Source organism: Eubalaena glacialis, chromosome 18 (assembly GCF_028564815.1).
Source record: "Eubalaena glacialis isolate mEubGla1 chromosome 18, mEubGla1.1.hap2.+ XY, whole genome shotgun sequence".
Classification (NCBI taxonomy): domain Eukaryota; kingdom Metazoa; phylum Chordata; class Mammalia; order Artiodactyla; family Balaenidae; genus Eubalaena; species Eubalaena glacialis.
In genome coordinates this window covers 52,041,271-52,064,136 of record NC_083733.1, presented here as the reverse complement: position 1 = coordinate 52,064,136, position 22,866 = coordinate 52,041,271, and the positions used below count along the sequence as shown (strand labels likewise).

General features: G+C 39.7%; 1 protein-coding gene across 4 annotated transcripts in view; it reads right to left on the bottom strand.

Moving 5' to 3' along the window:
* The window catches only part of LSM14A (LSM14A mRNA processing body assembly factor), a 49,866-nt gene extending 29,284 nt beyond the window's left edge, over window positions 1–20,582 (bottom strand). For all 4 annotated transcript variants that reach the window (XM_061172776.1, XM_061172777.1, XM_061172774.1 and 1 more), the window contains exon 1: window positions 20,258–20,582. In XM_061172776.1, coding sequence (XP_061028759.1) covers window positions 20,258–20,378 — 121 coding nt within the window. In that variant the 5' untranslated portion in view covers window positions 20,379–20,582. The remainder of the gene's footprint in view (window positions 1–20,257) is intronic.
* Window positions 20,583–22,866: the final 2,284 nt, after the last annotated feature.

Sequence of the window (22,866 nt, the reverse complement as noted above, 5' to 3'; positions counted from 1 at the left end):
CCTCCAAAGTAACAGATTAGCTCATCCTGAAGCTGCAGGCAGGTGGGGTGGGGTTAAAGGTCTTCCATCTATTTACAAAACCAAAGAGAAGCTCTACTAGGCTTTCTAAGGCATAACAAAACCATTCAAACTATACCCATGTAGTCAAAAGAAAAATGAAAAATCCATTCAGGATTAATATTTATCACAGGAAACAGAAGAAAATTTCAGAAAGAACTGCTTTACATTCTCAAGAAAAATAAAACTCTTATGATCAAAATGATACTGAAAAGAAAAGGTAGCATAGTTAAGGAAAGAAAAAATAGACAAGGCAAATATAACAGCAGAACTAATAAACATATCAACAATAAACAGAACAGTCTCTGAGAAAGACAACAGAACAAATAAGAGAAAATATAACTAAAGATATAACAAGTATCCTGACATAAAGACCTAAATTTGATCAGAAGGTTTCATTGTACTTCCAGGAAAAAAAAATTTAGTGCACTATAAGCCATACAGACTTACCCTTTGTTACATCAAAATAAAGAACTCACAGAAACAGTGGCATCAAAAAATAAGAGATGGACAACAAATCTATTTAAGCACATAAATACATGTGACAATTTACTAAGGTGCTAGAATAGAATGTAAATTTAATAGTTCTGAAAAAGACTACAAAGTTACAAAGTGTTGCAAAAATTAGGATTGTACCTATTTCACACAGTATTCTAACAAAAATCGGGAGATGAAAATGACAAGAAGCAGAGGAAACACAAAAGGAAATTCATAAACTAATACTCATCTTTTATAGTAGGAGTCACCTGATAAAATTTTGGGGGAAGTTGATAAATTAACATATGTAGGCTTAAAAATTTGTTATTTGCAGTCCTAAAGGTAACCAACAATTGAGTTGAAAACTAAAGGCATACTTTCCAAAATATGGTATGAAGAAAACCGCTACCGGGCTTCCCTGGTGGTGCAGTGGTTAAGAATCTGCCTGCCAATGCATGGGACACGGGTTCGAGCCCTGGCCCGGGAAGATCCCACATGCCGTGGAGCCACTAAACCCATGCGCCACAACTACTGAGCCTGAGCTCTAGAGCCCACGAGCCACAACTACCGAGCCCTCGTGCCACGACAACTGAAGCCCGCGTGCCTAGAGCTCGTGCTCCACAACAAGAGAATCCACTGCTATGAGAAGCCCACGCGCTGCAATGAAGAGTAGCCCCCGCTCACCGCAACTAGAGAAAGCCAGCACAGCAACAAAGATCAATGCAGCCAAAAATAAATAAATAAAAATAAAAGTTCCCTTTAAAAAAAAAAAAAAAAGCTACCATACAGCAAAAGAGGGAAAATGAAAAAGTATGAAAACAGAGACCATGAAGAATGATTTGCACACACTAAGAGTTTGAGAAACAGGCTCTAATGATGGAAACTGATTTGATCAGATTTAATGTTTTCAACAGACAGTTCTTTTTTTTTTTTTAATTTTTAATTATTTATTTATTTATTTATGGCTGTGTTGGGTCTTCGTTTCTGTGCGAGGGCTTTCTCTAGTTGCGGCAAGCGGGGGCCACTCTTCATCGCGGTGCGTGGGCCTCTCACTGTCGCGGCCTCTCTTGTTGCGGAGCACAGGCTCCAGACGCGCAGGCTCAGTAATTGTGGCTCATGGGCCTAGTTGCTCCACGGCATGTGGGATCTTCCCAGACCAGGGCTCGAACCCGTGTCCCCTGCATTGGCGGGCAGATTCTCAACCACTGCGCCACCAGGGAAGCCCAACGGACAGTTCTTGTAGCATTATAAAGAATAAGTTAATTAGAAGAGCAATCAGAAGGGAACACATGTCTGGAAGATAACAGAACAAATGAGAGGTGGTGAAGGTTGAAACCTGGACATTGAGAGTAGAAAGAGAGAAGGCCAGACAAACACAGAAAAGGTAGAAAATTACTAGTACTATTCTGCTACAAAACATTTCAATACATGAATTAGCTCATGTGCAACTGGTTAGTAAGGGAATTATGTCAGTACAGTCAAAAATCATTGTTTCATCCCTAATTTTTTTAACCTGTTATTTTTATTTATTTATTGCACTTTAGGGGTCAGCAGCTAAACACAGAAAGCCACAGAGTAACAGTATATGATGCCCAATCACCCCAAGTTTCCTCTTGGCTCAATTTGGCTACATAATCAGTCTTATAAGTGCTTATTGCATGGTTCTCCCTGATCCTGATGCACTCTTTCATTGTCTCCAACAGCAGACTCAACTCTTTTTTATACTTTCTTCCATCAGGCTACCTTACATTTTTTTCTTTCAAGCTGGCAGATGACTTCATTGTTAGGTATACTTCACCAGCATTTTTGTTAATGCTATCATTTCGATTCATCTTCTTTTTCTTCTATTCTTTTTTTTGGCCGCGCCACTCGGCTTGCAGGATCTTAGTTCCCCGATCAGGGATTGAACCTGGGCCCCAGTAGTGAAAGCACCAAGTCCTAATTAACCACTGGACTGCCAGGGAATTCCCTATTTTTCTTAATTGTGGTAAGAATACATAACATGAGATCTACCCTCTTAACAAAATTTTAAGTGTACATCACAGTATTGTTAATTATAAGCAGAGCTCTACAACTTTACCACCTTGCTTAACTGAAACTTTATACCCATTGAACCACAATGTATCATTTCCTCCTACCCCTAGCCCCTGGCAACCACCATCCTCCAGTATTTTTTCTTCTGTGACTTGGAAAATAAAATGAAAAAGGAAGCAGAGGGCCAGTTTGGAAATTACTGGGCAAGTGTTGGTGAAAAGGTACCTAAAGAAAGAGGTCAAAATATAACATGATTTATCAAATGTAATTTCTTACTTAGAATTCTACAACTCTGTCCACTCTTTTTCAAAATAGACTGCTATATTATTTGTAACATCAAATAATATATTTGATATACAATAATATATTGTATATTAGGTAAATATACAATAACATTAAACATGCTATGTATGAGGCAGATTATAAAACTATTATTTTCAAAAGATTACAACTATCTAAAATAAAAACATACATGTGAGCGACATCATGGAAGATGGTAGAGTAGGAAGATCCAGGAATCGGTCCCTCCACCCAAACAACTATTGGGCTGGCAAACAGTCTGAATTAACCTTTTTGGAACTATGGAATCTAGTCAAATGCCTGTAGCATCCAAGGGAGCACCTAATGAAGAAAGAGGCTGGTAACCTTTGGTGAATTTTGGCATTTTGCAGAGTGGCTGGTTATTACCATTCATCATCTCCCATCTCTGTAAAGGGTAGCTTTGGGGACAGTGGCCCATGTTTCTGGTGCAGCTTGCTGATGCCAGGTGGGCAACAGGGATCCTGTCCTCAAAAAAATTAGGGCTGTATGACATGATCTGCCTGAAAATTCACTGAGGGGCCAGCACAAAGGCTGGCCATTGTTTCAACCCTCAAGGGCAGGGCACAAGTGGCTTCCCTAGTAGTGCTGGTGAAGGCATTTAGAAGAGTTAGCATATCTTTTCCCCCCTCAACAACAGCAGAATGTACATTATTCTAAATTGCACATGGAACATTTTTCAGGACAGACCAAATTTTAGGCCAAACCAACTCTCAATAAATTGAAAAGGATCGAATTTTATGAAGTATTCTCTCTGACCACAGTGGAATGAAGCTAGAAATTAATAATAGAAGGGAAACTGGAAAATTCACAAGTACGTGTGAATTAAACTGACTCTTAAAGAACCAATAAGTCAAAGAAGAAAGCACTAGGGAAATTAAGAAAAATCTGAAGACAAATGAAAAAGAAAATACCACCTGCCAAAATTAGGGGATGTAGAGAATGCCATACTCAAGCAGGAAATTTATAAATGCTATATTAAAAGAATCTCAAATCATCTTTATTAAGAAACTAGAAAAAGAGCAAACTAAACCCAAATCCAGCAGAAGGAAGGAAGGAAATTATATTGGATTAGGGCTGAGATGAACAACACAGAGAACAGAAAAACAGAATCATCAAAGCCAAAAATTGGTTCTTTGAAAAGATCAACAAAATAGACAAACCTTAAGCTAGACTAGACTGACTAAAGAAAAAGATGAGCAGATGTAAATAACTAAAATCAGATGAAAGCAAGGACATTACTACCAACCTTATAGAGATTAAAAGACTCAGGAGAATACTGCAGACAATGTATGCCAACAAAATAGATAATCTAGACAAAAAAGAAAAATTCCCAGAAACATACAAATTACTAAAACTGACTCAAGAAGAAATAGAAAATCTCAACAGAGCTTTAACAGGTCCAACAAGAGACTGGACCAGTAATCAAAAACCTCCAAACAAAGAACCAGGTCCAGTTTCACTGGTGGATTTTACTAAACATTTTAACATCAATCCTACTCAAACTCCTCCAAAAAAACAGAAGAAAAGGGAACACTTCCTAACACATTCTATGAGGCCAGCATTACCCTGATACCAAGATCAGACCAAGATACTGTAAGAAAACTACAGACCAATATCTCTTATGAATACAGACACAAAAACCCTCAACAAAATACTGGCAGACTGAATCCAGCAGTACATTAAAAGGACTATAAACCATGAACAACTGGGATTTTATTCTAAGAATGCAAGGGTGGTTTAACACACAAAAAATTTCAATGTAATATGCCACATTAATAGACCAAGGTAGGGGGGAACCCCACAGGTTTACTGCAATAGATGCAGGAAAAGCAGTTGTTAAATTTAACACCCTTTCATGGTAAAAACACTTAGCAAACTAGGAAACGAAGAAAACTTATTTTACATGATAAAGGGCATATATGAAAAACCCACAGCTAACATCACATTCAATGGTGAAAGACAGAAAACATTCCCCTAAGAACAGAAACAAGACAAGGATGTCCACTTTAACCACTGCTATACAACAATGTACTAGAAGTCTTAGCCAGCACAATTAGGCAAGAAAAAGAAATAAAAGGCATCCAAATAAGAAAGAAGTAAAACTCTTTTTGCAGATGACACGATTCCATATATAGAAAAGTCCATAAAATCTATTTTTAAAAAAACTACTAGAGCTAATAAATGAAGTCAGCAAAGTTACAGGTACAACATCAGCACAAAAATCAGCCGTGTTTCTACCTACCAACAACGACCAATCCAAAAAAGAAACTAAGAAAACAATCCCACTTACAACAGCATCCAAAGGAATAAAATATCTAAGAATAAATTTAACCAAGGAGGTAAAAAACTTGTACATTAACAATTACAAAATGTTGCTGAAAGAAATTGAAGACCTAAATAAACAGAAAGTCATCCCAGGTTCATGGATTAGAAGACTTAAGATTACAATGCTCCCCAAAGTGATCTACAGATTCAGTGCAGTCTCTATCAAAATTACAATGGCCTTCCCCCTTCCCCCAGAAATGGAAAAGCTAATTCTCAAATTTATATGGAACTTCAAGGGAGCCTGAATAGACAAAAGAATTTTGAAAACATTGGAGGACTCATACGTCCTGATTTCAAAATCTACTACAAAGCTACAGTAGTCAAAATAGTGTGGTATTGGCATAATGATAGACATATAGATTTATGGGATGGAATACAGAGTCCAGAAATAAACCCAAACATCTATGACCAATTAATTTTAGACAAGGGTCCAAGACGGTTCAACAGGGATAATAGAACAGTCTCTTCAAAAAATGTTCTGGGACAACGGGATAACCAAATGTGAAAGAATGAGGGTGAAATCGTACCTTACTCCATATACAAAAATTATCCCTAAGTGGGTGTGATATTAAGATATGATAAGAAATACATATATATATATATATATATATGTCTTTGTCTCTAGCTCCTGGCCAGAGTGCCTAAAACTTCTGTAATTTCCTAAGAGACAAAGGTACTAAGAGCATCTTTTGTTCTTATGTTTGGTCTTTGACCCTGGCTTCTGACATAGAGCTCCTAAATCTCTTGGAATTTCCTGGCTGATATCAGAGCATCTTTTGTCCTAATGAGGAGACTCTTGGTGAGCTCCTGGGTAGCTTCAGGAAGGGGGCTGGACATCAGAAAGACGAAGCTATGATAAGCAGCTTGAAACTTTCAGCCTCACCTCTCACCCTCTAAGGAGGGAAGAGGGACTTGAGATTGAGTTAATAATTGATCACGCCTATGTGATGAAGCCTCCATAAAAATCTGTAAACTATGGGGTTTGGAGAGCTCCCTGGTTGGTAAAGATGTGGAGGTGCTGGGAGGGTGATGTGCCTACAGAAGGCACGGAAGCTCGGCACTACTTCCCACATTTTGCCCTATACATCTCTTTCATCCAGCTGTTCCTGAGTTGTATCCTTTTATAATAAACCAGTAATCTAACAAGTAAACTGTTTTCCTGAGTTCTGTGTGCTGTTCTAGCAAATGATCAAACCAAGGAAGGGGTTGTGGAAACCCCCAATTTATAACCAGTTGGTTAAAAATACAGGTCACAAGCTGGGACTTGAGACTGGTGTGGGGAGTGGGTGGGGGGAAGTCTTATGGAACTGAGCCCTTAACCTGTGGTATCTGACACTAACTTCAGATAGACAGTGTCAGAATTGAGTTAAATTGTAGGACACCCAGTTGGTGCCCAAGGAGTTGGAGAATTGATTGATGTGGGAAATCCTCCCCCCCCCCACAATTTGGAAGCCACAATGGAGGAGAAACACAGAATTTTTCTTTTAGTGGGTCAATGACCTAAATATAAGAGCCAAAACTATGAAAATATTAAGAGAACATAGGAGTAATCTTTATGACCCTGAATTTGACAATGGATTCTTAGATTTGACACTAAAAGCAACAGTAACAAAAGAAAAAAACAGATGAATTGGACTTCATAAAAATTAAACCCTTCATAAAAATTAAACCTCTTCTTAAACAGTATTAAGAATATTAAAAGACAAGCTATGAAATAAGAGAAATGTTTGCAAGTCATATATAAGTGCTTAATATGTAGAATATATAAAGAACTCAACAAATTGTTAAAGACAAACAATCCAATTAAAAATGAGCAGGGCTTCCCTGGTGGCGCAGTGGTTGAGAGTCTGCCTGCCAATGCAGGGGACGCGGGCTCGAGCCCTGGTCTGGGAAGATCCCACATGCCGTGGAGCAGCTGGGCCCGTGAGCCACAATTACTGAGCCTGTGCGTCTGGAGCCTGTGCTCCGCAACAAGAGAGGCCGCGATAGTGAGAGGCCCGCGCACCGCGATGAAGAGTGGCCCCCGCTTGCCACAACTAAAGAAAGCCCTCGCACAGAAACGAAGACTCAACACAGCCATAAATAAATAAATAAATAAAATTTTAAAATGCGCAAAAACTTGGAGACACTTCTCAAAAGAAGATATACAAATAGCCAACAAGCTCATGAAAAGATGTTTAATATTGTAAGTCATTATGGAAATGCAAATCAAAACCAACATGAAATACCACTTCACAACAACTAGGATGGCTTTAATAATAAAATCAGAAAATAACAAATATTGACGAGGATGTGGAAAAATAGGAATCCTTGCACACTGCTGGTAGAAATGTGAAATGGTGCAGCTGCTGTGGAAAATAGCTTGGGGCCTTTTTTTTTTTTTTTTTAGATTCCATATATATGTGTTAGCATACAGTATTTGTTTTTCTCTTTCTGACTTACTCCACTCTGTATGACAGACTCTAGGTCCATCCACCTCACTACAAATAACTCAGTTCTGTTTCTTTTTATGGCTGAGTAATATTCCATTGTATATATGTGCCACATCTTCTTTATCCATTCATCTGTCGATGGACACTTAGGTTGCTTCCATGTCCTGGGTATTGTAAACAGAGCTGCAATGAACATTGTGGTACATGACTCTTTTTGAATTATGGTTTTCTCAGGGTATATGCCCAGTACTGGGATTGCTGGTTTGTATGGTAGTTCTATTTTTAGTTTCTTAAGGAATCTCCATACTGTTCTTCATAGTGGCTGTATAAATTTACATTCCCACCAACAGTGCAGGAGGGTTCCCTGTTCTCCACACCCTCTCCAGCATTTATTGTTTGTAGATTTTTTGATGATGGCCATTCTGTCTGGTGTGAGGTGATACCTCATTGTAGTTTTGATTTTGAATATTTCTTGAATAAATTCCACAGTGGAAAAAGCTACTAAGTAAGCTATTTCCAAAATTGCTGAGCATTGTTTAATACCAAAGGAATTGAATTAAGTTACACAATAAACCTACTTAGAATAAAATGGGAAAATGACTATTTACAGCCAAAAGAAATAGCTGGACATCAATAGGATGGGCAAACAGAAAAAATAGCACATGGATTTAAAAGCTGTACTTGGTATTTTTCTTCTCCTTCTGATATTTATCCTTAAGTACAGTTCTTGGTGCAAATCCAATATCATATATAAACTTTTGCTGAATCTATTTGACATACTATATATTTGGAATAGCTGTTATATAAGGGTTTAATACAAGGTTTAATTATTTAAATATTAAAAGATCTTCACTCATCAAGCTATCTCTTCTACAATGTACTACCCTGCACAGACCCTGACAGCAGGACAGTAGTAAGCAGGCTCTAGATTTTTTTTACTTGGGTGGGGAGCTTTAAAAAATAAGATTCCACAGGCCTGGTCTTTGAATCACACCACAGCTTGTCACCACAAACCTCCGCTTTCTGCACACCTGCATTTTCTCCTTTGGTCCATTCTTCACACTACTTTCCTTCTATTAGGGAATATTATTGCGCCGAATAAAAACATCTGTCCCGGGCCTTCCCTGGTGGCGCAGTGGTTGAGAGTCTGCCTGCCAATGCAGCGGACACGGGTTCGAGCCCTGGTCTGGGAGGATCCCACATGCCGCGGAGCAACTGGGCCCGTGAGCCAAAACTACTGAGCCTGCGCGTCTGGAGCCTGTGCTCCGCAACGGGAGAGGCCACGACAGTGAGAGGCCCGCACACCGCGATGAAGAGTGGCCCCCGCTCGCCGCAACTAGAGAAAGCCTTCACACAGAAACAAAGACCCAACACAGCCAAAAATAAATAAATAAATAAATTTATAAAAAAAAAAAAAATCTGTCCCCAGCCTCTGTAATCTCTTCCTGTACCAACTACATACTTGTCATCCCTAATAGAGACATTACTACTGACCTCTCCGCAACATTCTCAATCTCCTCAGCGCTGTCACATGCCAGTCACTGGTGACTCTAAGATAAGAGTTCACGGCCCAGATGACTTTCCTCTCACCTTTTCAAACATATTCTTAAAACCAACTCCTTATCACTTAATTCTAAAAGTGAAAGTAAACTCCTGTTTGACTAAAAAGACTCCAAATGATCTTGTCTTTTTCATTAATACATTTCATTATCTTCACTCATCTTCTCCCCTCTTCCTTGCAGTCTTGGGGGAAGTAAGACCCATACATTTCTTTTAACCCAATGTCATCTTCCACGATTATAGGTTTGAGACCTTGCTCAGTCTTATTTGCAACTTCACTTGCTTCCTCCTGTTGGATTACTAATACATGCAGATTTACTCAGACATATCTATGCTCAACCATGAGAATTTCAGACTGAGCTTAAGGGAATAACGACTAGTGAGAATAAGAATTTAGAAAGAGTGCCATGGAGACAATTCTAAAACCAGAAAGCAATTTGAAAATTTAGATGGTGATGCAAAACAACAGTAATAATGCAAAACACATAAATAAGGACCTCTTTGAAATTGTAGATCCTGAAACATTTCTATAAAGCACAGGATGGCGAAAGAAAATTTGTTTATACTTATTGTTACTAATCTGAGAGAATAAAATATTCTCAATACTTAATTTATCATACTGTCTTTTCCTATTAAATGTCAAGTTCAACCACACATTTTCTGACCAAGGAGAATTTTCAGAAATAATAATTCTTTATGTGAACAACAGTTAATTTGCTATGCACAACGGACACAAGGGGGGGGGAAGATGCTGAGGTCTAGTAATGAAAAATAAGAAAAGCTTGATAAGCACAAAAAGAAAATAGAAGGTAAAACACGAACACAGAAGATGCAATGAACACTTCCTGACTAGGGTAATCAAGGCAGGCTTTGCAGGGGTGGTGATACTCAAGCAGAATCTAGGAGTATAAACCTGATTCCCTCCTGATCCATTCCCAATTTTGGTCAATAGGAACCATTATAGGTACCATCATTCAATTCCTCCCTGTTCCTTGTTCAATTCTTTAAAGGCCAACCCATTCTCCTAATTTCTCATGTACCTGCTCTTTCTTCTCTATTTTAACTAGTTTAGGTCTGTATTTCTTCTTTCCCAAACTCTTAAAATATTCCAACTGAACTCAATATTGTCCGCTCATGTTGTCCCTCACCCCCAATTTTTGCACAATGCTGTCAGCATAAACTTCCTAAAGCTGGACTCTGACACATCACTTTATTGGCTAAAAACTTTCCGTGGCTCCTTACAATCCACCAAGAAAACTCAGACTTGTTCGCATGCCATTCAAATGACAAACGGAATAAACAAAGATAAATGTAGCAGTGGAAGCAAAATAAAAGGGGACGGAGTGCTTGAGTCTGTTATCTGACACATTTTCATTGGGACTTGAGCCTTCCAGAGCAGTCAGTCCTTCTGTTTCATTTGTGACTTCATTCTCAATCTGTTGCTTTGTCCCATTTCTTCAACAGCCATGTAAGGAGTAAGGGAAGAACATTTCAGTCAAGAGAACCTTGTGAAAAGGCCCCAAATCTGAAGGAACTTGACTGATCTGAAGACCTAAGTGACAACTAGTGTGGTCCTACCTTAGGTGAGTTGCAAGGTGTTGTGGGTCAGGATAAGTCTTGGACTTTGTGCTGTAGTTGTCTCTGTGTTCACCTCCCTGACAGACTGCAAACTCCCTGTGACCAAGGATTGGACACTTCTTCCTAGATATCCTCTTCATGTGGCTAATTGTGACTATCTGTCAGGCCCTAACTTAGCTGCTGGGTCCTCAAGAACCTTGTCTCTGTTGCTCTCTTTTGTTTACTAGCACCTAGCATAGTGTTTAACATATAGTCATAGTAGGCGCTCAGTAATTGTCTTGAATGGATATAATAAGCACCAGGCAGATACAAGCTTCCCTTATGCCCCATGTGCTCCATGCTGTCTTTAGTGTGGTAGGTACCTCTGCTCCCATATGTGCTAAGGTTTCTCCAGAACCTCTAGTTTACCCTCACCAGAGAGCACCAGGGTTGGAAAGGAATGGCTATCCAGTTGTGTAAAATGCAAAAGGGGCTTTGGAAATCTGACCACTGTTGAAACAAATTTTAAGTTAATCTTCCAGTTTTTACCTCTATCTTACCCAATTACTATAGTCCTTGTTTCCATTGCACATAATGATGCCAATTCCTGAGACTTTTAGGAGTTTGGGTGCAAATCAGGTTTACTTCTTGGCTTTACCCACTGCCTACTTAGTCTGCAGCTTTCTAAATTCTGCTAAGAAGACATTTAAACTCATGCATTTGTTTTTCAGCCTCCAAAATTTTGTTGCTGTTGTCTCCTTTCCAAATCTACTTTGTCCTTTATGGGTTTATGTCTTTAAAAAAAGGCCTTCTCATGTAGTTTTAGTAGGACTTATAAACAGGAAGAAAAAGTAAAAGCACGTCCAATCTGCAGTCTAAATTTAATCTTGACTCTCTAAGCTTGCTTTGGGCATTCTTCCTTGTGGTTGGTCTTTCTATTTTAATCTTCCAAACATATAACCCACAGACAGAGATATAAAAATATTTCAAAGAGCAAATTAATTAATTAAAAATAAATGTATCCAATAGGAATTAAAAAACGAAAGAAAAAAAACCGGGGTGAAAGAGAAACTAATCTGAGAGTCAGACAGAGAGAGTAAATTTATTAGGTTACAGTAAATTTATTATGGTACAGATGAACCGGTTTGCAAGGCAGAAATAGAGACACAGATGTAGAGAACAAATGTATGGGCACCAAGGGGGGAAAGCGGTGGTTGGAGGGGTGGGATGAATTGGGAGATTGGGATTGACATACATACACTAATATGTATAAAATAGATAACTAATAAGAACCTGCTGTATAGCACAGGGAACTCCACTTCGCTGTACAGTAGAAACTAACACAGCATTGTAAAACAACTATACCCCAATTTAAAAAAAAAAAAAAGATTTTTTTTTCAAGATTTACAAGATCCACAGAGAACCACTCAGGAAAAAAACATACCAGTGTGGCAACATTTCTTAACTCCAGGAATAAAGCTTCCAGAGAGAAAAGTGACTGAGAATCAGACTGGCATCAGCAACACCAGCATGTGAGAACACAACATTCCAGTAACTTCAAAGTTCCATAGAAAAAAAATTCTGAATTTGTAACAATATAGCCAGCCAATCAAGTAATCAACAAAAACATAGGTTCACTAAGAAAATTTGCCACCCACACATCACCCCCCGCCCCCCACACTTTTTTTTAATGACAAAGATGCACTTAAGCAATACTGGGGGAAAAAGAGAGTCAACTAAGAGGTCAACTTGTAAACAAGAAACAGGAATCCCTGAATGTCTCTGAATAGACTGGTGAGAGATAATGGAACAGAGTAAAGCAGTAGAGGTCGTAAGAAGTAAAATTCTGCATATATTTTGAAATTAGAGCTGACAGGGTCAGAAACATGTATGAGCTGTGAGAGGCAGAGAAATTAAGGATGACTCAAAGGTTTTTGATCTTACCAACTAAAAGAATAAGTTGTCATTCGATTAGATGGAGAAACAGGTTTGGGACATGCTGAATGGGAGATGCCTAGTAGACATCCCTCCAGGTGGAGATGTTAAGGAGGCAGATGGATATACAAGTCAGGAGTTCAGAGGAGGGGTACAGGTTGGAAATAACAGTAATCTATAGATAGTATTTGAAGTCATGAACTGGATAAAATCATCAAGAGAAGAGTGCAGATGATAAAATAAGGAAATAATTTGTAAACAACATAAAAGAAAAAAGAAAGAGGAGAGAGAGAACAAGAGAGTGAAGTTACGAACTAAGCCCTGGCACGCTCCAACATTTGGAGGTTTAGGAGTTGAAGAATCAACAAAGGAGACTGAGATGCAACCAGTGAGGTATTAGAGAAAACTAGGATAACATCAAGTGGAAAAACTGTTACAAGGAGAAGAGATCAATTGTGCCATAAACTGCTGATCAGTCAAGTAGACTGAGAATAGGAACCAACCACTGAATTTAGCAACATGGAAGTCTTTGGTAACCTTGAGTAGACAACTCCTTCAAGGAGTTTTGGTGCAAAGGGAAGGAGAGAAATGGGGCAGTAGATAACAAAGAACTGCATTAAGAGTAGTAGTGCTTTTTTGTTGTTGCTGTTTTTAAGATACGTGAAATAACAGCATATCTGTGAGTAGACAGGAAGGATCTGGTAGAGAAAGAAAAACTGAATACATAGGGGAGAGAGAGTAGAGAACTGCTAGAGCAATGTCCTTGAGTCATCAAGAAGGGATGAAATCTTGCACAAGTGGAAGGGTGGCCTTAGAACAGTTTATCTATATTGACCAGAGAAAAGGAGAGGTTTGGGGCAGATGCAGGTAACTAGGTACATGTGGGATGAGTTGATAAAAATTCTCTTCTGTTTGCTATTCTCTTCTCAATTAAATAGGAAGCAAGGTTCACAGGCTGAAAGTGAAGATGGGGGAAGAGGTGGTGGAAGTCTGAGGAAAACAAGGAATGGAATAGTCATGCAGAAAAATGGAACGAATGGACTATGGAAATACAGTATATATATATGGGAAGTAGCCATGACTGCGGGGCTTAGTGAACATAAACATACAGTGAAATTGGCCAGCATGTCTGTGTTGACACTTGTACAAGAAAGTGGGAGAGGGAAAGGGGGATTGACAGTATATGCTCTGTACTGACTGTAACAACTCCTTGTGGAATTAAAGCAGGAAGTAAAGTTATGAGGGGAGTGTGGGGCAGTGAAAGGTAGTAAGATCAACAGACTATAGACTACAATAGATCTGAATGACTGATGGAGTTGGGGTACCTAGACAAAGATGGAGACAGTGGTTGGAAATAACACTGAGATAGCTACTCTCTATTAAGCACCTACAATAAAACAGTTAACTTTTGATATTATCTCATTTAATTCTGAGAATGACTCTGAAAGATGGGTGTTATTATCCTTATTTAAAAGATGAAGTTAAAGCTAAGGTTAAATTACTTGTCCAAGGTCAAAGAGCTACTAAGTATTCCAACTGGCCTTTTGGGTCACATTTTCTTTCAGAAACGAACACCCCACAAAACTAGAATAAAATCCTTGTGAATAAAATATTTTACAGACTAACTCACACTTTATCCATTAAAAAAACTTACTTCAATGATATCCAGTTTTTAAAATGGCTAACTGAAGTATTACTTTAAAGCATCATAGAGAAAATTAAAGGTAAATTGTTTCTATAGAAAGCACCTTCTATCATGGAGTAATAAATTCAAGCTAAACTATCTACAGTTACTGCTATTATTACTTTGGCACTGAGTTAAATATAAAATTCTTGCTATGTGTCATGCACAGGTAAGATCTCTTTACTCTTAATATTTCCTCCTTCTACTATTATTTTCTTCAGGCTTTATGTTGTTTTCTTTACTTCTGATTCAGAAAGTCATGGCTTATTTTACTCCACTGGAAAATGTACAGTTAGTTTTTGGCACTTGACCCGAGACTCCCAGAATTACCAAGAATTTCTGCGGACTATGTATGCAACAACAACAAACTGTTTCCAAGGCTCCAAGTTCTGGCAACCTCACTAAATAGGGCGACCAAAAGAAACTGCAGCATTAAGTTTCACTAGATCTTTGCTGTTCTAGGTAGTGATTTTGTGAATTGCTAGATTTGGATCCCCAACTCATGCAAGAATGCAAGAAATCAATAAAGCACTTCACAGGCATTCATCCATCATACAAAACTCTCCCACTCTCTGAAGTTTATGACTATGTGGCTAATCAACAGTCAAGAAGTAGGTAAGCTATGCCAATGGGCAAGACTTAGCAGATGAGTAAGGAAGTAATCCATTACCAATTTACCCGCTTTTATATTCCTCCACCTCACTTGATTTTAAAAACAAATCATTTTAAAAGCAGCTGGCTTATATAATCATTCTTCTTCACAAATTCTCTTTTCCTAATTCAGTGGCAACCTGGTTTTCATTTGAGGGGTATATTATCCAGGTACAGCTAACTAAATATATGTTAGATAAGAATTTCATTTAATTTTATTTAAATACTTTTAAAATCTACGTATATAATGCTTATAGGAAATGTAAACTTCCTCCAACTTTGAGATTCCCATAATTAGAAACCTTCAATAACTACAAGTATACTTTTCATTTATTCAAATATTTACCAAGGGTCTGCTATGTGCCAGGCACTGTTCCAGGTACTGAGGATAGAGCAATGAATGAGACAAAACTCTCTGCCTTCACAAAGCTTCCATTCTGTGGGAAATCTCTTGGTATCCAGTATCTAGTATGTGTCTGGGCATCATATTCACAAACACAGGTGCAAATACAATTGGAAGTATCCCACAAACTATTGATGCATGTCATCACTTTGCAATTCCCTCAAACATCCTGAACTGATTCTTCTCTTAAATTTTTTTTTTTTTTAAATAATTAATTTATTTTATTTTATTATTTTTTAAATTTTTGGCTGTGTTGGGTCTTCGTTTCTGTGTGAGGGCTTTCTCTAGCTGCGGCAAGCGGGGGCCACTCTTCATTGCGGTGCGCGGGCCTCTCACTATCGCGGCCTCTCTTGTTGCAGAGCACAAGCTCCAGACGCGCAGGCTCAGTAGTTGTGGCTCACGGGCCTAGTTGCTCCGCGGCATGTGGGATCTTCCCAGACCAGGGCTCGAACCTGTGTCCCCTGCATTGGCAGGCAGATTCTCAACCACTGCGCCACCAGGGAAGTCCCCTCTTAAATTTTAAATGAAAATTATAATTGAGCTTGAGTCATAAGGTGAAACTCTGTCTCCCCAACAATGTCATTTAAATCATGTCATAAGATTTTATTCTCTTATATCCCTATTCTCCAAAATTTCTTACTGTTGGGGGAGGGAACATACCTATGTATTTTAATTTTAAAGAGAGATACAATTGTGAACATGGAATTTGGAGATATCCCCAAGAGACTTCTATAAGATTAATAAACTAAAATGCTAATTAACTTCCATTTATTCATTCATTTAATAAATATTCGTTCATCCCAGAAGCTCAGACTCTACGTGGGGAGCGAAGGTGGAGACAATAAACACATGCAAATAAACAAAGATGATTATGTGTAGGTCATGATCAGTACTAGGAAGAAAAAAACGCAGAGCTGTGACAAAGACTATAAGAAACAAACTACAGCCCAGGTTATCTATTAACACACTTAGACCTACATTAAAGTCTTTCTAGGTTGCCTTTAAAACTTCCTGACATTGATTTAGAAGATTGAGTATTAAAGTTCATCAAACTTACCTCAATTTCACTTTATAGAACTAGAGCTAGTCTGTGAAATCTCTAGCAGAAAATAAAAGACATCACCCATTCAGCAGTACCTCTGGGATCGGGCTTTTGATTATATACAGTGTGACCATACAATTTATTATCCAAACTGCAACATTTTCAAGAGAGAAAAGGGATGTTTTAACCATTATGCCAGAATAACAGGCACAAACAAGGACTTTCCACCAGGGCAAACCAGGCCATATGGTCACCCTAATTACATACTACATCAAACAGAACTAGTCCAAAATTTCAGGAGTATTTTATAGTTCCAGATGGATTTAAATTGTAAGTAATATCCAAGTAAAGAATCTAAACTATAATCTGGACCACATAAGCCAAGTGATTCCCTTACTAAATTTAAAGATTTAAATACCTCACAACATATACAAAATTAATTACAGGCGTATTAATAGACCTAAATGCGAAAAGGCAAAATAAAAAAGTTTTGAAAAGCTAATCAAAGTAACTCCATGACTTGGGATAGGGAAAAACTTAAAAAAAAAGGAAAAGAAACACTAGCCATAATGGAAAAGACTGATAAACATGTCTACATTAAAAGAACTTCTATTCACCAAAAGAAACCATTAAATGGGAAAAGATACTTGTAACAGATACATCCAGCAAAGGATTCATATTCTAAACACTTAACTCTAGAAAAAAACATGCAATTCAATAGGAAAATGGGCAAAAGATTTCAAAGGCACTTCACGAAAAGATGAAATCCAAATGACCAAGATATGAAAAGGTGTTCACCTCATTAGTAATCAGGGAGATTAAAACCAGGTACAAATACATACCCACCAGATTGGATAGAACTAAAACATAAAATACCTTATACTAAATATTATTGTTGAAGGATGTGGAACAACTATAACTTTCATATACCGTACTAATAATTGAAATAAAAACTAGTAAACAACTACTTTGGAAAACTGTTTGTCATTATCTAATAAAGACACACAATCCCCATGATCCTGCAATTCAAAGTATACATCATAAAGAAAATTACATAAACATGCATCAGTAAACTCAAACACAAATGTTCACAAAGGCATTGTTCATAATTGCCAAAAACTGTAAACAACTTAAACAACTGTAGAATATCCAAAACAACTGCAGAAATAGATAAACATATAATATGCATGATGGAATACTATCTCCCAACAAAAGCCAAAATAAATATATACAAGATGATTCCATTTATATAAAGTTCAAACACGGACAAAACTCTATCATTCAGAGATGTAAACTTAAGTGATAAAACTATGAATGTCAGAATAACATTTATATCTAGCTTAAGAGGGTAGTAGTTGATGGGAAGATGCAGGGGGTGGAAGGCTTGTGGGATGTTGGCAATGCCTGCCTTACCCTGCATGGTAGTTACAAGGATCTTTGTTTAAAAATATTTCATTTTAATCTACTTATCTTTTCAACATGTGTGGTTATATTTCACAATAAGAAAAAAAAAAAAAAAAAAAAAACAGCTCCCTAGAGGGGAAAAAAATTAACATCTTAAAAAGAATTCTAAGAATGTTAAAGAGATTAACTCACTCCATAGTTTAAAAAGAGTTAACAAGGATCTCTAAATCCAAATACACACTGTATTCTAAACATACTGTATTCTAAAATCCATGAATAAACTTTTGACTTCAATCTGTTATACTGCCACTCTTCATCCAAATTTTGAAAAAGGTGGAATTTCAGGTATCAAATTACTCAACAAGTCATGTAAATTCTAAAATTTTAAGACCAAACACCCCACTTCTAATTTTGAAATTTGAAATAAGTGCCCGGTTGTTGACTGGACCGTTATAAAGTAGTTTTAGATTAGATACTGCTAGGTAGAATAATATCAAGATTTGATAACTCCAATTTTTTGCAAACACAAATTCCCAAACCTCTGTTACACATTAAATAACTCATATTTCTTAAGAAAAAAGAATATATTATGTATGTGGGATTAAATATCAAAGCCATAAGTACAGACATAAATTCAATGATTAAAAAAAATCTTTTCATTGCTGTACTTATATAACATTTATCAAGTCATGACAAAAAGGACAAATTATGTTTTGCATATGATTTTAACTATTACAGACTAACAAAATGTTCACTGACCCTAGAAGCTGTTGAAAGGATAATCTGTAAAAATGTGGATCGTTATTAAAATACAGACTTTTTAGGTTCTTGCATAAAAGAGTGTACACATTTTTTTAAAAGACTGAAATGAATACATGAGAAACCTTTACAATGTACAGATTTTTTTCCTTGTGAGGAGTGAAGGAACTGGCAAGACACCTTAAAATTCAGATTAGGTAAAACAATGCCTTTTTAAAAAGCTATTAAACCACTTTAATGAGAAATATTGTTTTCAGCTTGTATGTGACTCTCACCAAGAACTTTAGAGGACCTTTTTCACAATTTCACAAAGTCATAAAAATTAAAACATTATACAGCTAAATATGCACGCGGGGGGGTCAGTGGGAGGGGAGAGGAAAGAAAATTAAGATAAAATAATTTAAGGCTCCCTACCCAGATATAAGATTTGTCCCAACACGAGTGCTATTAAAAAGGATGTACCAGAGAATCCAAAAAAATGTTATTAAATACTTGCGTGATACCGCGAAATGACTCTCCTGGGTCAAAGATTAATCTTTTAAAAAAAAATAGATTTAGAAAATTTTTTTCCTATCGCCGGACCTGTCTCCTTACCATGCTATTCATTCTATAACTCTACCATGTGTTGCGAAAATTATCAATACCTTAGTTATCTTGCTTCCCTCTCCTAAGTGTTCCAAAAACTTGTGAGGTTTCTTTTAAGATCAGGAGCTAAAGTTTATTTTCTTCCTGGTTTCCTGGCGGAGCTAAAGCCCAGACGTGTGAACGGAAACAAAACCCACAAGACTGTGGCGATGCTAAATATTTGGGGGAGGACACCTTCCTCCCCGACCCCAGAACTCTCTGTCCCAGGGAGCCTCCACGGGGGTCGGTCAGCGCCCACTGACCACTCAGATCTGCCTTGTGAACAAGGGACCCGGAATAAACTTGAACACTTCTTCCCCCCGGGCTTCCAGAAACAAGGCCGAAACGAGAGCAGCAAACATTTTTAAAGAGATGGTTGCACAACAGGTTTGGAGAAGGAGTCCGGTCTAACAGGTAAATACCACACAGGAGACAAGTGGGATGTGATCTGCTCCATGGTACCAATGGCATTTCAAGACCGTCTGCGTCGCAGAGGAAATCCAAAGTTTGGGCACATCACTTACAGTTCACCTGAGGGATATGCAGCGAACTGAAATTAAGAACGCGAGAAAATGGGTGCCGGAGAATCAACAAATCAGCACTTTAAACTAAGACTAGGCGGAAAAATTCTTTGAATACTCAGGCTTTGTTTGATGCTAAGACGACAGAACCACCGAATTTAGGAGTTGGAAGACGCGTATCTCCGTGTTCTTCGGCCCGTTCTCGGACTTCAGGGCCGCCGTGTCCGCCCCGCTCCCGGTCCTTAGTTCCCGGATTGACGGCGCGGACCTTGGGGCAGAAGCCTGGGAGCCCAGGGAAGGCCGCGGCCCGGCCCAGCCCGCGACGCCGGGGCCCGGAGGGAGGGAAGGGGGCGGCCCCCCTCAGCAGGACGGCGGAGGGAGTATGGAGGGAGCGAGGAGGTCGGCAACCCCGAGCTCGGCAACCCCGAGCGCCCGGCCCGGCTCCACACCCAGAGGCCCGCCCCGGCGTACCTTTGGCGAGAGCTACGGTAGAGTTCTCGGTGTCGATAGTGTAGAGGATGCCCTCGTAGCGGATCTCCGCCTTGGAGATAAGGCTGATCTTGCTGCCGATGTAAGGGGTGCCCCCGCTCATGGCGCCGGCGCCGCCGCCGCTCCCGGCCGCTAGCAGAGAGGCAGATCCCGCGCCGCTGTGGCCGCTCCGCACGCCCGCTTGCTCCGTAGGCGCCTACAGCAGCCGCCTCAGACCCAACATGGCGGCGGCGCCGGCTCCGCTACCCTCCCCCAGCCTCCCGCCCTCAAGCCGCGGCGCGGAGGCTGCGGCGGCGGCGGCAGCACCAGCGGCGGCGGCGCGGGGCATGCTGGGCCGGGGAGGCCGCGCTCTCGCGAGACTCGGCCGGCTGTGGGCGGCTCCGGACTCCTTGGCAGCCTCGGTAATTCTAGCTACGCGGCTTGGTCTGGTCTGTCGCTACCGTGCCCGGGTGGCCTGAGAGGAGATTCACGGAGAGGCCGAATGCCTCGAGACGCCAGGACACTGTGGGCTGGAGTGGCGGTGCGCGCGACCCTCTTGACCTCAGCTGCGGCCTCCGCCATTTCCAGATCCCTTGTATCTTGTCCTGAGTCCGGTGTCATTGCAAAAGCGGATCCCTCTACCTGGGAAGTTTCCAACCCGCCTCCAAGCTCCTGGTGAGCCCCTTTAAGACCCAGGCACTTCGCCTTTGAGGCAACTGCGCCCCTCATGGAACCCTCATGGCCCCATTACAGCATCTGTTACCCAGCGAGTCTCCCCTCTTCTCCACTTCGCTGCTCCTGGAGGTGGGATTCTGTCCAGCACTTTCAGATTGCCTCATCCAGGCTCACTGCTTTCAATGCCATTGCACACAGACCAATCCCAAGTGTTTGTCTGCAGTTTTGTTCAGTTCTGTGGACTCTGGATTCATATAAGCCATAGCCTTGTTAACTAAAAAAAAAAAAAGCACAACCTAAAGGTTGAGAATTGTGTTTTATTCCGGGATTTTGCTGAGGATTTAAGCCTGGAGACAGCCTCTGAGATAGCTCTGAGGGCCTACTGGGAAGAGGTAAGGGAGGAGCCAGGATATATAGGAGTTTTTGAAAAAACGAAAACAAAAGAACAACCCAGGTAACATCAAAAGATTACTCTTAACTGAAGAAAAACCAGACATCTCAAGTTAATGAATTCACCACTTTTCTATGTACGGGAAGATGTAAGAGTCTGGGCTCATTGAAATCATTCTTTTGATATGCACCTTAACTATCTAGGGTTAGTAAACTGTTTTTCTCCGTCCTGAACTCCCTCAGGGTGCACAGTTGGGGGTGGCTACTGTGGCTGACGGCTTGATAGCTGTAAAATCCTTATGTTTACTTATATGGCAGGCGACGTCCACAGCCTCTTCAGCATCAGCATCTCCAGTTGAATGTCTAATTGGCAACTTTGTGTGTCCGAAGCCATAATCCCGATTTCCCCTGTAAACCCAACCTTTCTACTCAACTGTTCACACCATCTGTTCTGACTGCAAAATCCTGTCCATTTCACATATAGAATATATCTGGAATCTGAGCACTTCTCACCGTCTTCACCCCTACCCTACAATAAGCCACCCTTACTCTGGCCAGAATTATTGCAGTAGCCTCCTTAAAGGTCCTTCTACCTTTGCCCGTGTCCCCAGTAGTTTATTCTCAACACAGCAGCCAGAGGGATCTTGTTAAAAAATCTAAGTCAGATCATATCCCTCCTCTATTCAATACTCCTCTCCCCAGTGATCTCATATCACACAAAATGAAAGCCAGACTCCTTACTTTGGCCTATAAGGACGTACATGATTTAGTCCCTTGTTACCTCGCTTCATCATTCTGTTCTAGCCACCCCTTTTTCACCCAGAACTTTCCCACTTCATTCAGATCTCTACTCAAGTGTCACCTCTAGAGATGACTTTCCTTACTGTTTTGTTTAAAATAATACCACCTAGGACTTCCGTGGCGGTCCAGTGGTTAAGACTCTGCGCTTCCACTGCAGGGGGCACGGGTTTCATCCCTGGTTGGGGAATTAAGATCCTGCATGATCCCATATGCCACGTGGTGTGGCCAAAAAAAAAAAAGATGAAATTATACCACCGTCATCACTTTACATACCCTTACTCTGCTTGCTTTTTCTTCATATCTCCCTCCAATATCTCTACTTATTTGTGTCTGTCTCCTTCACTAGAATGTAAACGTTTTGAGACAGGGATGTGACTTTGGTCACTGCTATATAATCAGAACCTAGTACAGAGCCTGGAACAGAGGAGCTTTTCAGTAAATTGGATGAAGTTGGATAAAGGCAGAGCACAGGAAGGATGTCTGGTGAGCTGAGTGAACAAATGGTGAGAAGCCTGGCAATAAAGAGTGGGAAGCAGGAGAGAAGACTAGAGGCTGTGTTGGGTCTGGTGCACAATAGCTTAAAAGGAAGGCTATGAAATACCTGCTTCAGTACAAAGTCCCTGCCAGGGAGTTGAACTCTTATTTCTGTTCTTTCCTCCCCCTTCCAGGCCTGGAACCCAGCTTATCTTCTCATGCTTCCTGAGTGAGCTCATGCTGTTCCATATATAAGCTGATTCCCAGATTTA